Genomic DNA, 13,706 nt, shown 5'->3' on the forward strand with positions numbered 1-13,706 from the left:
GGAAAGCGGCACACTATTATTGTTCAATACAGAGAATGTCTGCTCATGCTGGTACCGCTTGTCAAAGGAAAAGGGGATGTTCCTATTCCACCAATTTTTATTGGCTGAGCAAGGGGGAGCAAAACTTAAGCGTTAACCGTTTGCTGTCCGACCTGAGCGGTGAGGTCAAAGGACGTTGCGTGCTGTGTTCGTCCTTAGACCTGTCATTTAGAGGATGAATCATGATTCTGCACTATGCTAGACCAGTGGTTTCACTCATTCGGCACAGGAGTGTACATGTTGCAGTTTCCAGGCTATATCATGCGGATAAAGTTGCAACAGTGGGCTCGCAGCCCGACTCTCAGTCTCCGGTCTTTCAGGTAGGCCACGCATGAAGCCTCGGACTCAAGTTATTGCAGCCAACCGGCAGTGGGGATTCATCTGCTGCGACAGTAGTGCATGTCTTGTCCTTGTGCACTTATTTAAAGAGACAATGAAGTAGTTCATATATAATACACATACAATAGACGAGAAAACTTATTTGCACCCTGCACTAACCGGAGAGATTTTTTTTTTTTTTTTTTAAATGGGACAAAATATTTCTCATAAGTTACAGACTTATAACGGCAACAGTTATTACTTTACCACTTTAAAATCAATCCGATATGATATGACCATTATCCGGTTTTAACACAAATTTCGTTTGAGTTACTCTTTATGGGGGGAAAAAGGTGGTTATGGTTATAAGTTTTCAAAACACAAATATAAATATGAATATAAATATATAACTATATAGTTAAAAATGTTATGTTACTATATGTTACTGCTTTTGATACATATGTGATATACAGTATGCAAAAAAAATGTAGTTTTGTCATCCCCGTTAACTGTCTGATGATGATGAGTCTGGTGACACTACATTAAACCATACATTCTGTCTCATTATTTATATAATAAACTATGAATATGGTAATTTACCAACCAGAAATCTTTCACGTTGTAGGAAAATTATGAGCGAATGCAAGCACTGGTGAAGGAGTTGAAGGACAGAGCAGAGAGGATCAAACTTGGTGAGCAAGTTTAAAGCATTTACTTTAATACCATTAAACACAGCCAATGAAGCCATGACATCGGGGTAGTTTGTGGCAGCTCTAGCACATTTCCTCACACTAATGTTTACACAACATTGCCACTTTCAAAGGAGGTGGAGAAAAAGCGAGAAACCTACATACATCCAGAGGAAAGCTCCTGCCTCGGGAACGCATCGACAGACTGTTGGATCCTGGGTAAAAACAAACTCAATGTTATAAACAAAACTAAAATGTCATCATTAAAATGTTGTCCATTCAGAGTCAGACCAGTTTTATGCTGAACTTGTTTTTTTTTTTTTTTTTGTCTGAATGCAGATCACCCTTTCTTGAGTTTTCCCAGTTTGCTGGTTATCAGTTATATGGTAAGGAGGAAGTTCCTGCGGGAGGCATAATCACTGGTATTGGTCGAGTCTCAGGGTGAGGAACATACAGTACAATCAATAGCCCCTTTTCACACATTAAACCCAGTCAGTTACCATAAAATTACCAGATTGACTTTTCTGACGAATACACAAATGTGCTGTTCACACAAGCAACTTTGTGCTCAGCGCTGATGAATGGAAAAGAATGCAGGGTCTTGAGTGTTAGACGCGGCACAACGGTCAGATGTCAGTCTAGCACGTTTACATAGATGTGCTCATACTGGTAGTCCTATTCTTTGTTTGAACACACCATCATATTAGGAATTTACTGGTAATGTTACAGCTTCTCATACCAGAAAATTGCTAGAACAGATTTTTCGGTATTTTTGAAAGGGTCCTGCACACACACACACACACGGTCTCTAAATGGTAATTTTCTGGTAATTTACCAGTAAAGACTGTATGTGGGGAAAGGGGCTAGTATGCATACATTGATAATACTGTGCAAGAGCTTATGGTTTATAACATCCTGCCTGTGTACCTTGTAGGGTGGAGTGTATTATAGTTGCGAATGATGCTACTGTCAAAGGTGGAACTTATTATCCAGTTACTGTGAAGAAGCACCTGCGTGCCCAGGAAATCGCACAACAAAACTATCTACCATGCATATACCTGGGTGAGTTCCCTCAGACTCAGGTTTCATATTTTGTATAAAACAACATTTTTCTATAAATGCTTCAATTTTTTATGTTTTATGTTCATTTTTTATGTTTAATTTTTTATTTTATGTACTCTGATCTGCTTTTCTCAAGTGGATTCTGGAGGAGCCAATTTACCCAGACAGGCAGATGTGTTTCCAGACAGAGATCACTTTGGACGCATCTTCTTCAACCAGGCCCGCCTTTCCTCAGAGGGAATTGCACAGGTCTTTTTTATGTGAAATTTCTATTTACATATTAGCCTGTGGTTCTATTTCCTTTAGCTCCACACCATCAGAGGCAGTGCGGAAAGCACTAGTGAAAAACTCCTCAGCCAGCGCTTCACCGAGAATCGAAAAACAAAGTTGTCACCTCGTGACTCAGCTATAATAACCCCTTAACATGTCAAATCAATCTCTTTCTCATTCTCGCTTGATTGAATCAATTGTGACAATATTTTGTGCAGCTTGCTGCTGAAGAGTTCTTCAGGATATATATATATATATATATATAAAATATATGTGAGCTGTTTCATCATTGATTACATCGCTTCAGTTTACGGATTTTTAACAAACCTGGACTCTCTGAGTGAAGCTTCATCTGAACTTGCATTACAAGCCTTGGATGTTATCGCCAACCACTGTGGCACAGCTTTAGGTAATCTTGTGCAAGCTCGCCGGCAGGTTTGGTTGGCCCAATACTCCTTGCCAATCCTCTCTATGTCAGAATAATTTGCGACAACTGCCGTTGGTACTCAGAATTTTGTTTCGTGTACCCCCTCTGTCACCTCACGTACCCCAGTTGGGGAACCACTGATATAAGCCATTTGTGTATATATAACCATAATCGCCATAAGCAAATATAAAATGTTGTTTGGTGACTGACATGTCATATGGCAGTTTGCTGCTTTTGTGCGTCTCAGTGGGAACTGATGCATCATGGTACATCAATTTTATCTGTTATGTTTCAGATTGCTGTTGTGATGGGCTCCTGTACTGCAGGGGGCGCTTATGTGCCTGCGATGGCTGATGAGAGCATCATAGTGCGCAAACAAGGGACCATTTTTCTGGGTGGACCACCACTGGTATGTGTTAATTGTCCTAAGGAGCGCAATATGACTAACTGCTAATGTTTAGCAATGGTAAATGTCCATCTCTGTATTTAACAGGTAAAAGCTGCTACGGGTGAAGAGGTGTCTGCTGAAGACCTGGGAGGTGCAGACCTTCACTGCAGGTTAGAGAAACACTTGTATGTTCACACTTGTTTCGAGCTTCATTGGTCTTATGCATTTTTCAACATTTGTGTCTCTTTAGAAAGTCAGGTGTAACTGATCATTATGCCCTGGATGATAATCACGCCCTTCATCTTGCACGGAAAGCCGTACGAAGCTTGAACTACAAGAAAAATCTTGATGTGAGGACACAACTGCACTCCTGATAGATGTTCAGTCTGTATGATTTTTCATGACTTGATGCTGATCTTCTTTCACTTGCCCAATGTTCATTAGGTTACTGTGGAACCTCCTGAGGCTCCTCTGTTTCCTGCCGATGAGCTATATGGTATTGTGGGGGACAACCTCAAACGCAACTTTGATATTCGAGAGGTATTGGTCACAAATTGATTACTGGAATACAAGCCTATTAAAATGTTGCCTCAACAGACAGAACTTAAAGGCAATTATGAATTTCAGGTAATCGCTCGTATTGTTGATGGCAGTAAATTTGATGAATTCAAGGCTTTCTATGGAGACACACTAGTCACAGGTGGGTGTTTTTCAATAATCATCTTTTTGTTTTTGAATTTCAGCATTGATTTCTTACTTGCTTTGTACTGGCTTTCTGCATTTGCTTTCTAGGATTCGCACGGATATTTGGCTACCCTGTGGGAATTATTGGCAATAATGGTGTGCTGTTCTCAGAATCTGCAAAGAAGGTGAGCATCTCCCGACCATTGTTCTGACCTTCCATACGGAAGGCTAATGTATTTTGCACTATAGACTATAAATGATAACATTTAGCCGCATTTAGCCTCAGTGGCCATCGCAACTTCTGATGCAGTGCATTGTGTATGGAATTTGAGAGAAAATTTAGCACAGAATTTAATCTTGAGGAAGTGTCACAACAGGACACACGTAACATACGAGAATGAACCTCGTTGGTTCTCGCAAGTCAAGCAAACATGCTTGAGCTTCCATTTACCACAACTGATTTTGTGTTGATGAATGTTTATGTGAATAAAAGCCTAAATTCAATCTGTTCATCATATAAGGTGATCGTGTCTCTTCAGAAAATCTAGACTAAACTGCTCAATTCATACGGATTAGTTTTACAATCTCTTTATGAAGAGTCAAAGTGCTAGTTGCGTAGCTGTCAATGGAGGGACAGAAATTGCTCGGATTTTATTAAAAATATATTTATTTGTGTTCCGAAGATGAACAAAAGTCTTGTTCATGGGTTTGGAATAACATGAGGTTGAGTACATGACAGAATTTTCATAGGCAGTTGGTGTGTCTATGTAGATAATATGATCCAGTCCAGCCAGTGAGATATATGATAGAGTTCATTGTACTTCAGTTCACATAAAAATGAAAATTCAAAATCTATTTGGCCTCTTGAATCATGCATGTCTTTTTTTCTTCTGTGGAAGCCAAATTAGTAACATCTTCCAGGTTGCTCTTTTCCATACAATGAAACAGTAGAGGCTCCTGACTGTAAATTTTGGTATGGCAGATTCTGGGTCTTAGTGCTAGTTTATGCTAAACATTTTGTAAGCTTTATATTCTAATTGCTGAACTTCTGGCAGAGGTCTAGTGTCCTTACATTATTCAGCCTGAGGGTGGCGCTCTAATGTTGATTAACAGGCTTTAAGTACACACAACACAATGCTGCTACTCCACATAAGAAGAACAGACATGCCAAATAGTTACTGACCTGATGCAGACTAATATACACATAGCTGAAGCGGATTCATATCGTGTTGGTCTGGAGCGAGTTCCATTTTTCACCACAGATTTACACTGGAAACTGGGGCGCTGTAGAGCTTGGCTCGGCTCAGCTCGGCTCAGGCATCTGCTGCCCCACTTAGTATCATGATAGATGCCTGCCGAAGCAATTCGCTAAATTTTAATATATCCCACTAACTTTATGACTTGAAATAATCTAGAAAATCAGAAGTATATTTGTTCATGAATAAATGTTCAACACATTTACAATTTAATGTTGAATCAGTTTATATAGAGGTCAGTTTATATAGCGGCTGCAAAGAAAGTGGATAGACAATGTATACTTCCAAATGATTGCTAGAAATCTCTGGAAACATGTTTTCAGAAATATTTTTTTATTTAATAGGGAACTCATTTCATTGAGCTTTGCTGTCAGAGAAACATTCCACTCCTCTTTCTTCAAAATATTACAGGTCAGTATGCATACTTCATCTGAATGTATACATTTAATGTTACAACATTGCTCTGATTTTGAACGAGTCAGCATAGAAACATGTGTATGCCTAGTGAAATTGCTACTACCATCAGCTCGTGATGTTCTCTGTTCCTCTTTTTATTAGGCTTCATGGTTGGCAGGGAGTATGAAGCTGGAGGTATTGCTAAAGATGGAGCTAAAATGGTGACCGCTGTGGCCTGTGCCAATGTGCCTAAGATTACCGTCATCATCGGAGGATCGTATGGTGCGGGGAACTATGGCATGTGTGGCAGAGCTTATGGGTAAGCGTTATTAATAGCGATCGTTATTTCCTACACTTCCCTGCTCAAAGGTACAGTACTAAAAACATGCTCTAGGCATCCAGTTGAGTCAGAACATAGTTGAACAACACACAGTGAGCTACCTCGTTTGTTAAAGTGACCCTATGTGCACCTCGCAGCCCCAGGTTCCTGTACATGTGGCCTAATTCACGCATCTCTGTGATGGGAGGAGAGCAGGCAGCCACTGTGCTGGCAACCATAACTAAGGATCAAAAAGCCAGGGAAGGAAAAGAGGTAAAAAAAAAAAAAAACCAGAGCAAATTTACTTAATTTCATCTTTCATCGATCTAATACATCAATGACTTGATTTCTCTTTCTCTTGTTTCCTCTTCTACTTCCTCTTCTCTTCTGAGTTTCAAAAAAAAAAAAAAAAAAAAATGTGTAGATTATGTATTAAGTAACTTGTCTTTGTTTATTTTCCAGTTTACCCCAGAGCAGGAAGCTGCAATGAAAGAGCCAATTATCAAACGCTTTGAGGAAGAGGGAAACCCTTATTATTCCAGTGCCAGGTAACTAGATAGACATGTAGATAGTATGAATATTTGAATTACATAAAATGCTTTACGTGATTTTTTTTTTTTTTTTTTCCTCTTGTTTACACACTACTGTTTAAAAGTTGTTGTTTTTAATGTTTTTGAATGAAAGTGTTCTATGCTCACCAATATTTTATATTTCATACATAAAGTTCGCTCATATTCATCTATTATAAAATGTAATTTTATTACTGTGATGTCAAAGCTGAATTGTCAGCATCATTACTCCAGTCAAAAAGCATTTATTTGAAATAAAATGTAAACAGTGAAAGTGACATGACGTGTAGCCAAGTATGGAATACTTGGAATTTGTGCTCTGCATTTCACCCATCCATGTACACACACAGCAGTGAGTGTGGCACCCAGGGGAAATAGAAATCTTTTGTAACTTTTAATAACTTTGGACATCTTTTACAGTCACTTTTGATAATTTTAATGCATACTTGCTGAATATAAGTATTTATTTCTTTTAAAAACAAACAAAAAAAATCTTACTGGTCCCAAACTTTTGAATTGTAGAGTATGTACGATACCAGACAACAAGGGCAAATGAATCATTTCCTACTACTCCCTGTGTCATGTCTAATTTTCACTTTTGTTGCACTTCCTCTAACTATCTAGATTGTGGGATGATGGGATCATTGACCCCGCCGACACTCGACTTGTCCTGGGCTTGAGTCTGAGTGCTGCTCTCAACGCCCCCACACAGAAAACTCGCTTTGGTGTCTTCAGAATGTAAATCTCATTTTGTAAAGATTAGACATTTTGAATTAAATCAATTTCCTCTGTCTTTTGGGGAGTACACACTAACTTTATAGACTTGTTTTGTCTTTGTATGTTTGACAACAGTAAAATCTGTAAAGCAATCATTGAGTGTTGTATCTCATATGCGGTGTGATTTTCTTGTTGTCTTGTGCTCTTGATATTTAGGACAGTAAAACATCTCAAAATATTGGCTGGTGTAAGAACAGAAAAGTAGGCATATGTTTTGACGGTGTAAACTACAAAAACTCGAATTTGTGAAAACTGAGGTATAGTTTCTCTTTACAAAGTGACCTCACCAACTACTGGCCTGGCATGCATAACACAGCATTTTTAGTAATTTTTGCGGATCTGTGTCAGCACAATGTTGTCGTCTGTACGCTAAAAACACAAAGGAAAAACTTTTCTGTTTTTAGTACATCGTTGTTATGTAATCATACCCTTAGTACCCTTGAGTAGTCAGTAGTTTAAAGGCAAAGGTATTGTTCATTTACATTACATCATATTTAACAAAACTATTACAAAATAATATTTTTTTCACTAATGATTTTTTTTAATTCAGTTGACTTAAATTCAGTGTTCTGAATACAGTACTGTATGAACAGTGTAATTTTAGTATTATTCATATATTATTAAAGTGTTTATTCATATTTTGATTCCATTTTTTTTATATTTTCATTTTGCTTTTAGTTTAGGTTTTAGTAAAACTTGTATGTGTTTTTGTCATTTTGTTTTTAAATATTTCTACATAGCTTTTTTTTTTTTTTTTTTTTTTTTTTTTCAATTTCAATTCAATGCAATTTTATTTCAGTTAGTTGCCAAAGCAACATTTATTATTATTTATATATATCAGCTTTATTTTAATTATCAAAAACTACTTTTAATGCTTTTGGTTAACACTGGAGGAGACTTAAATATTAAACAACAGAAATTAGGAAAAAGTTTATTTGTTGAAAAATACACAGTGATCCACTTTGATTACTTAAAAAATCTAAGTTACTTCATGTTTACAAAAGAACATAATTTATGGAGATCATCTCATGATTGTACACTAACTTTGTGTACAGAGACAAAATGGTCATATCCAGACAATACGAGGAACCGCAAATGTGTTGTATTTGATACATTCACCTGGAGAGAAAAGAAAGAAAAAACTCTTGAGATCTTGGTTTTGAGTGTATCTGGATATTAAAATCTTTGAAATATAACTCACAGAAATATCATTAGCCTGTAAGCTGCCCTCTGTGTGCTCAAACTCTGAAACAAACAATATTTGCGTGAATGACACTCAAAAGATCAATGGATGGAAAATAAATAACGTGTTTTCACACCTACCTGTGTCTGCAACCGCTTCAAATTTATCAGCATCGTCTGATGTGCCCTTTTCTATTCTCAGCTTTTTAACTGAAATAAAATATAAATGTGAAGACATTACAATAAGTTATTATTACCATATTAAAGACAGATAGCATAAGGATGCTTGTGTTTATATATTTACTGTTGTAACTGTGAATGGAGACAGTGAATATTTTCATGTTATCTGGAAAGCGGATGATAAACTCTTGTGGAAACATGCCAGTTGAAATCCAGAACGTCTCTGTTTTTCTGTAGAAATAAATAAAATGCGTCAGTTACATCAAAATATATGTATTAAGTGTTGTGGTAATATTAGCTAAGTTAGCTGGCTTTTCTTCCAGCTTTTAGCAATCTACAGACCCGTCGATAATGTTCTCCGGCGGATGATTCTCATCGCTTGATGTAGCCAGCACAACCTGGGCTCCGTATGAACTTAAAGCAGCATCCAGCATTGCGAACTTTAGATATTTAAAGGTAGATTTATGTCAGAGGCAGGAGTTTTCACGCTGAGGCAGTCCGAGTTGCTAAGCAACATGTAAATCCGATGTGTCTCTTGACTCATTTCCGCGAATCGGTTCATGCGAACAGTTCGTTTCAAAGAACCGGTTCAAAAAATAATTCAGCGGTTATATTTTTATGTCGTATTTTACTTCGTGTTTATGACATCAGCAATATGCATGGCTGTTTATTGTAATTACATGTATCCCAGTTCGTTTTAGCCGTGATTCGGTTCACAAACAAAGTAATTTAGAAACGTCATAATTGCATTAATTTATACTGAACAAGTTTTTTTGCAGTAAAGAACCCACCAACCAAATGCTCGGTTCTCGGTTCATTAATAATCAAACATCTGAATGAAACGATGTTTAGGGGGGATTCCTAAACGAATCATTCAGAAATCATCCGCCTGAAACAACAATTTCGTTCACGAATTGAACTGAACATCTCTAGTGTCGCGTGATTTGAGCGTCATCAGCTGCTGGCGTACATCAGTGGCGCACGTTGCACTTGGGGAATATTTTGCTGTACGGTTTTATATGTAAAATTCTCATGGCAAATGGTGCAGAAGATGTCATATTTTGTCGTGGGGCGGGTCAAGTGAGTATTGAACCATTTTAAAAGAGAATTCACGTTGTTAGATTTAGCTTGACTCGGTTGTATTTTAGATTCCTATTAAAAATAACTGATTGGTTAGCTACCATTTTGTTGGCTGCACAGTTGAAGTCCAATAGTCCTAGTTTGTGCTTCTTTGACTTTGTGGTTTTGGTCTTGCAATTAGTTGGAGTAACAACGTCCAACAAACATGTAGCATATAGCACACAGAAGAGTTCAGTGGTTCATGATCTCTTCTCTTTCTTCAGAGTGATGATTCTGACATTTGGGATGATACAGCGTTGATTAAAGCATATGATAAAGCGGTTGCGTCGTTCAAGGTAATGATGCGACTATGCAGCTGATATAATTCCGTTTACTTTGCTTCTTCAGTAACCCTGCTGTTGTTTTGCTCCTCCTTTTTTACTCACCAGAATGCATTGAAAGGAGAGGACAACGAGACACCACACAAAAAAGATAACCCCGGAAAGAAGCGGAAAAACAACAAAAAGAGTAAAAGCAGAAAAAGATGTAACGCAGCACCTGATAAAGAGGTAATCACGCACAGCGTCAGTACTTGAGTTGATTTGGAGTATCACTATCCAAATAATTCAGGTGAACTGAAATATGTTACACAGTGGCAGGTTGGGGACTCCTGTTATGCTTACTGGTCTGAAGATGGCAACTTGTACTCTGCTACGATTTCCTCCATCGATCAGGACAAGGGCACTTGTGTGGTCCTTTATACTGATTATGGGAATGAGGAGGAGCAGAACCTCAGTGACCTTCTGACAGAGGCTTCAGATTTGGATGAAGACACCCAGAAAACTGCAGTTGTATGTGGAGTAAGACATTGCTATCGATTAGACACTGACTATAGTCATATGAGGGATTAATGATGCAGTTTTTTAATCCTTATATTAACTTGCCTAAATGCAGGTCAAAGAGGCTGAGTCCTCAACAGAGGAGAGTGATCGATCTTTAACCCCAAAACAGTCCGGTCACCAGAAGCACAAATCTAAAGGCAGATCTCCCATGGGACCTCCATCATGGATTCCTGGTTTCCCTCCTGGACTCCCTCCTGGTCTCCCTCCTGGTCTCCCACCTGGACCCCCACCTGGACCCCACTTCCAAAAGGTGAATGTTAAAAATAGGCCTGTCGTGATTGATTAATCACGTCAAGTCACCTTTATTTATATATCCCTTTATACCATACAGATTGTTTCAAAGCAGGAAAATAATCCAAAGGAAAATAATTATTCAATGATGCGAACAGAATTCAGTTCTGCTGTAAAGCAGCTCTAAAAAGACAATAGTAAACAGTCATTATTCAGTTGAAATCAGTTCAGTGTTGATTCAGTTTAGTTCAATAATTATGTAAAGTTGGTCAATTATGGAGCGGGTTCAATTCATCTATAAAGCAGCTCTGGAGAAAACAGTGATGTTATCGTCCAGCTCAGTTCAGTTCTCATCCAATAGTGTCAGTGCATTCAAGTCAGTAATATTGCTGAATATTAAGTGCCTTTACCTAAGCAAGCCAAAAGGCGACAATGGTAAGAAACTCAAACTCCATCGTTGACAGAAATGGAGAAAAAAGTCAGGCTGTGAATCATCTGATCATGGTTTATCATTTTATCTAATTGCAATTATTTGAGATGGCCGCAATAATTTTGCCGCCCGAATAAGGGAAATTTAAGGGAAACTCACCCTCATGTTGTTCCAAACCCGTGAGACCTTTGTTCATCTTCGTAACACAAATTGAGATATTTTTGATGAAATCCGAGGCCTAAGTAAACATCTGTGACTGCCATCTTTCCTTGTTATAATTCCACTGCAGTTATGTCATCTGCTGCTTTAAAGTCTCTTTAAAATGAGGTGGATTCTGATTGGCTGTGATTGTTTTTATCCTTCATTAGCTGGAAAGAAAACTTCTAAAAAAAAAATTGATATTGTTCCTCTGTGTCATTATCGTTATAGTTGCAGTGTGGACGTACCTATTCTCGTAGAATTAGAATGATGGTTAAAACTTTATAGTTATACTTATCCTTGTAGTTATCATCCTCTGTGTAATTGGGCTCTGTTTTCTCCAGACGGACGGCAGACGATCAGAAGGTCCTGGACATTTCTTCCCTGGATGGCCTCCCATGATGCCACCAGGTCCCCCGGTAAGAAGCAGCTGGAGACCTTTCAGATCTATGAACTTATTCTTACATGAAAAGTGATCTAGTAAAAACATTTACAGCTTTTCAAGGGGCAGATTAACCTTTTAATTTTAATGAAAATGTGAATTTATTGTTGGTCCAGATGATCCCACCGCCTCCACCAATGAGTCCAGACTCTCAAGAGGATGACGAGGCTTTGGGCAGTATGCTCATTTCCTGGTACATGAGCGGTTATCACACAGGATACTATTTGGTAAGGTTATTCTTCTTGCTGTTCACCAAACATCTTTTTGTGCACCTGGTTTTATATTATCAGAAAAATCTCTCAACTCCTTTGTCTCTTACACAGGGTTTAAAACAAGGTCGTAGAGAGGCTGCAGCATCTAAGAAGTCACATCGGAAATAAAGATACAGCGGTTAGTTTTTCAGCCCTATAATTTCACAGATTTTTGCTAAAATTTTACCTTTCACAAACTACTTTAACTTTAGGCTTATGGGGAATTGGGTTGGGTAGATATACTACATTGTATAAATAATAAACCTAATATGTTAACATTTAAGTGTTTTTGTAAGATAAGTATTTTATGAATTTGACTCAATTATTGCTTTTTTCCCCCATATAGAGTGAAATATGAACGTGAAGCTGCAGCAGACTTGATTCACTTTTCTTTTTTTGTATTCTCTGTAAATAAATAAATGAATTAAAAGTAATTGTGCTCTTTTCCAAAGCGTGTTTGTGTGTGCACATTTTTATTAAGAGATTGCTTTAATAGACTGCCTACAAACATTTTGGTAACTTGATGATTTAATTCAGATTTCATTAACATTATTTTGCTGAATGTCACTGATGTCACCTCCAGTGTGTGAAGTCATTTTATTACACAATTCTTAAATTTAAAGACACAGTATCAGGGCATTGTCTTTATTATTTCAACCAGTCCATTTAAATTGTAATTGGGTGAAATTTTGCAGTGTAAATATATGCCAATATGGTGGTTCTCAGCCCATAGAATGGGGCTTTAGATGCTTTAAAATGATTTAAAGTGAAACACAAACAAGCATTAAATTAAGGTAACTCAACTAAAAATCAAGCTATATTTTAATTAAAAAAAAAAAAAAAAAAGTATTCTTTGAGGAACCAGGGTTTCCACTGAATAGATGAGGTAGCCTAATTTTAAAAGTGTGATTTCTATATTTCTTTGAAAAGACTTTTAACCAAGTAAATCCAGTTTTAAATTTAGTTTTTTTTTTTTTTTAAATAATAAATCAATCTTAAACATCTTATTTAGTTTTATTTTTGATTGATTAAACCTTGCTCTCACCATGAATACAGCCACAGAAGCTGACATGGTGTTAAAAAGGAAAGAAAGAAAACTATGGGCACTTTTACAATGAATATACACCAGTGGGGGTCCTTGGAGTTGAGAACCACTGGTCTAATGTAAGTTGACATCTCTTGTTTAACAAAGCCATCCTTTTCATTATATATCTGCTATGGGCCTTAGTTTGTAGTGGTTTATTTTCTGTCAAATCCATTCTAGAAGACTGATGGACTGGTAACCTCAGCATGAGCATCCCAAGACAGAAATAGGAAAGCAAATGCAGAAAGATTAGCATAGCTGTTGTTCATATTACTTTCAAGATTATCTTGGGGAGTTGTGGCAAATCCGGCAGACTAATATAGCTGAATTACTGAATTAGGTCTTTATTTTTTCTCTCTCTCTTTCCCTCTCTCTCGCTCTCGCTCTCTCTCTCTCTCTCTCTCTCTCTCTGAGTACAAATTGCTTACTAAATAAACAAACAGTACCAGTACTTTACAGTAGTAAATTAGCTTTTCTGCATCAGATAGCATGTTTTATAGCTTGGCTATATTTCTAAAGTGGAATGCTGTTCTTGTAACAGAAGTGTGTTTTT

General features: G+C 37.4%; 3 protein-coding genes across 6 annotated transcripts; 2 read left to right on the forward strand and 1 right to left on the reverse strand.

Moving 5' to 3' along the window:
- Positions 1-113: 113 nt before the first annotated feature.
- mccc2 (methylcrotonyl-CoA carboxylase subunit 2) lies at positions 114-7,832 on the forward strand. Its single transcript, XM_051893654.1, has 17 exons — positions 114-359; positions 983-1,049; positions 1,181-1,265; positions 1,386-1,487; positions 1,981-2,108; positions 2,245-2,357; positions 3,101-3,214; positions 3,299-3,363; positions 3,444-3,543; positions 3,638-3,733; positions 3,821-3,893; positions 3,986-4,062; positions 5,478-5,544; positions 5,692-5,848; positions 6,007-6,121; positions 6,311-6,396; positions 7,042-7,832. Exons 1-17 carry the CDS (start codon positions 222-224, stop codon positions 7,157-7,159), a joined length of 1,701 nt encoding a protein of 566 aa, XP_051749614.1. The 5' UTR covers positions 114-221; the 3' UTR covers positions 7,160-7,832.
- Positions 7,833-8,111: 279 nt separating this feature from the next.
- hspb11 (heat shock protein, alpha-crystallin-related, b11) lies at positions 8,112-10,322 on the reverse strand. Of its 3 annotated transcripts, none has more exons than XM_051893659.1 (6): positions 10,174-10,322; positions 8,899-8,996; positions 8,681-8,787; positions 8,518-8,586; positions 8,396-8,439; positions 8,112-8,313 (listed from the first exon to the last, which is right to left on the reverse strand). In XM_051893659.1, exons 2-6 carry the CDS (start codon positions 8,988-8,990, stop codon positions 8,221-8,223), a joined length of 405 nt encoding a protein of 134 aa, XP_051749619.1. In that variant the 5' UTR covers positions 8,991-8,996; positions 10,174-10,322; the 3' UTR covers positions 8,112-8,220. The 3 variants fall into 3 exon arrangements, with proteins under 3 accessions (XP_051749619.1, XP_051749617.1, XP_051749618.1); XM_051893657.1 differs by lacking the exon at positions 10,174-10,322 and adding an exon at positions 9,738-9,871; XM_051893658.1 differs by lacking the exon at positions 10,174-10,322 and having other exon boundaries at positions 8,899-9,136.
- On the forward strand, positions 9,446-12,503 carry smn1 (survival of motor neuron 1, telomeric). Of its 2 annotated transcripts, none has more exons than XM_051893655.1 (9): positions 9,446-9,636; positions 9,900-9,971; positions 10,065-10,184; positions 10,269-10,475; positions 10,570-10,767; positions 11,721-11,795; positions 11,935-12,045; positions 12,142-12,208; positions 12,416-12,503. In XM_051893655.1, exons 1-8 carry the CDS (start codon positions 9,589-9,591, stop codon positions 12,196-12,198), a joined length of 888 nt encoding a protein of 295 aa, XP_051749615.1. In that variant the 5' UTR covers positions 9,446-9,588; the 3' UTR covers positions 12,199-12,208; positions 12,416-12,503. The 2 variants fall into 2 exon arrangements, with proteins under 2 accessions (XP_051749615.1, XP_051749616.1); XM_051893656.1 differs by having other exon boundaries at positions 10,269-10,466.
- The last annotated feature ends 1,203 nt before the right edge of the window (positions 12,504-13,706 follow it).

Source organism: Ctenopharyngodon idella, chromosome 5 (assembly GCF_019924925.1).
Source record: "Ctenopharyngodon idella isolate HZGC_01 chromosome 5, HZGC01, whole genome shotgun sequence".
Lineage (NCBI taxonomy): Eukaryota > Metazoa > Chordata > Actinopteri > Cypriniformes > Xenocyprididae > Ctenopharyngodon > Ctenopharyngodon idella.

What these genes read in the sequence shown, in the direction of transcription:
- mccc2 (XM_051893654.1), top strand. Translation starts at nt 222, where the DNA reads ATGATTCTGCACTATGCTAGACCAGTGGTTTCACTCATTCGGCACAGG. An exon ending in CTCAGTCTCCGGTCTTTCAG is followed by an intron (nt 360 to 982) that starts GTAGGCCACGCA and finishes TTCACGTTGTAG; the next exon opens with GAAAATTATGAGCGAATGCA. An exon ending in TCTCAGAATCTGCAAAGAAG is followed by an intron (nt 4,063 to 5,477) that starts GTGAGCATCTCC and finishes TTTATTTAATAG; the next exon opens with GGAACTCATTTCATTGAGCT.
- smn1 (XM_051893655.1), top strand. Translation starts at nt 9,589, where the DNA reads ATGGCAAATGGTGCAGAAGATGTCATATTTTGTCGTGGGGCGGGTCAA. An exon ending in TTTGTCGTGGGGCGGGTCAA is followed by an intron (nt 9,637 to 9,899) that starts GTGAGTATTGAA and finishes CTCTTTCTTCAG; the next exon opens with AGTGATGATTCTGACATTTG. An exon ending in ACGCAGCACCTGATAAAGAG is followed by an intron (nt 10,185 to 10,268) that starts GTAATCACGCAC and finishes TATGTTACACAG; the next exon opens with TGGCAGGTTGGGGACTCCTG.
- hspb11 (XM_051893657.1), bottom strand. An exon ending in CCGGAGAACATTATCGACGG is followed by an intron (nt 8,788 to 8,898) that starts GTCTGTAGATTG and finishes TTATTTCTACAG; the next exon opens with AAAAACAGAGACGTTCTGGA. An exon ending in TACAGGCTAATGATATTTCT is followed by an intron (nt 8,314 to 8,395) that starts GTGAGTTATATT and finishes TTTTCTCTCCAG; the next exon opens with GTGAATGTATCAAATACAAC.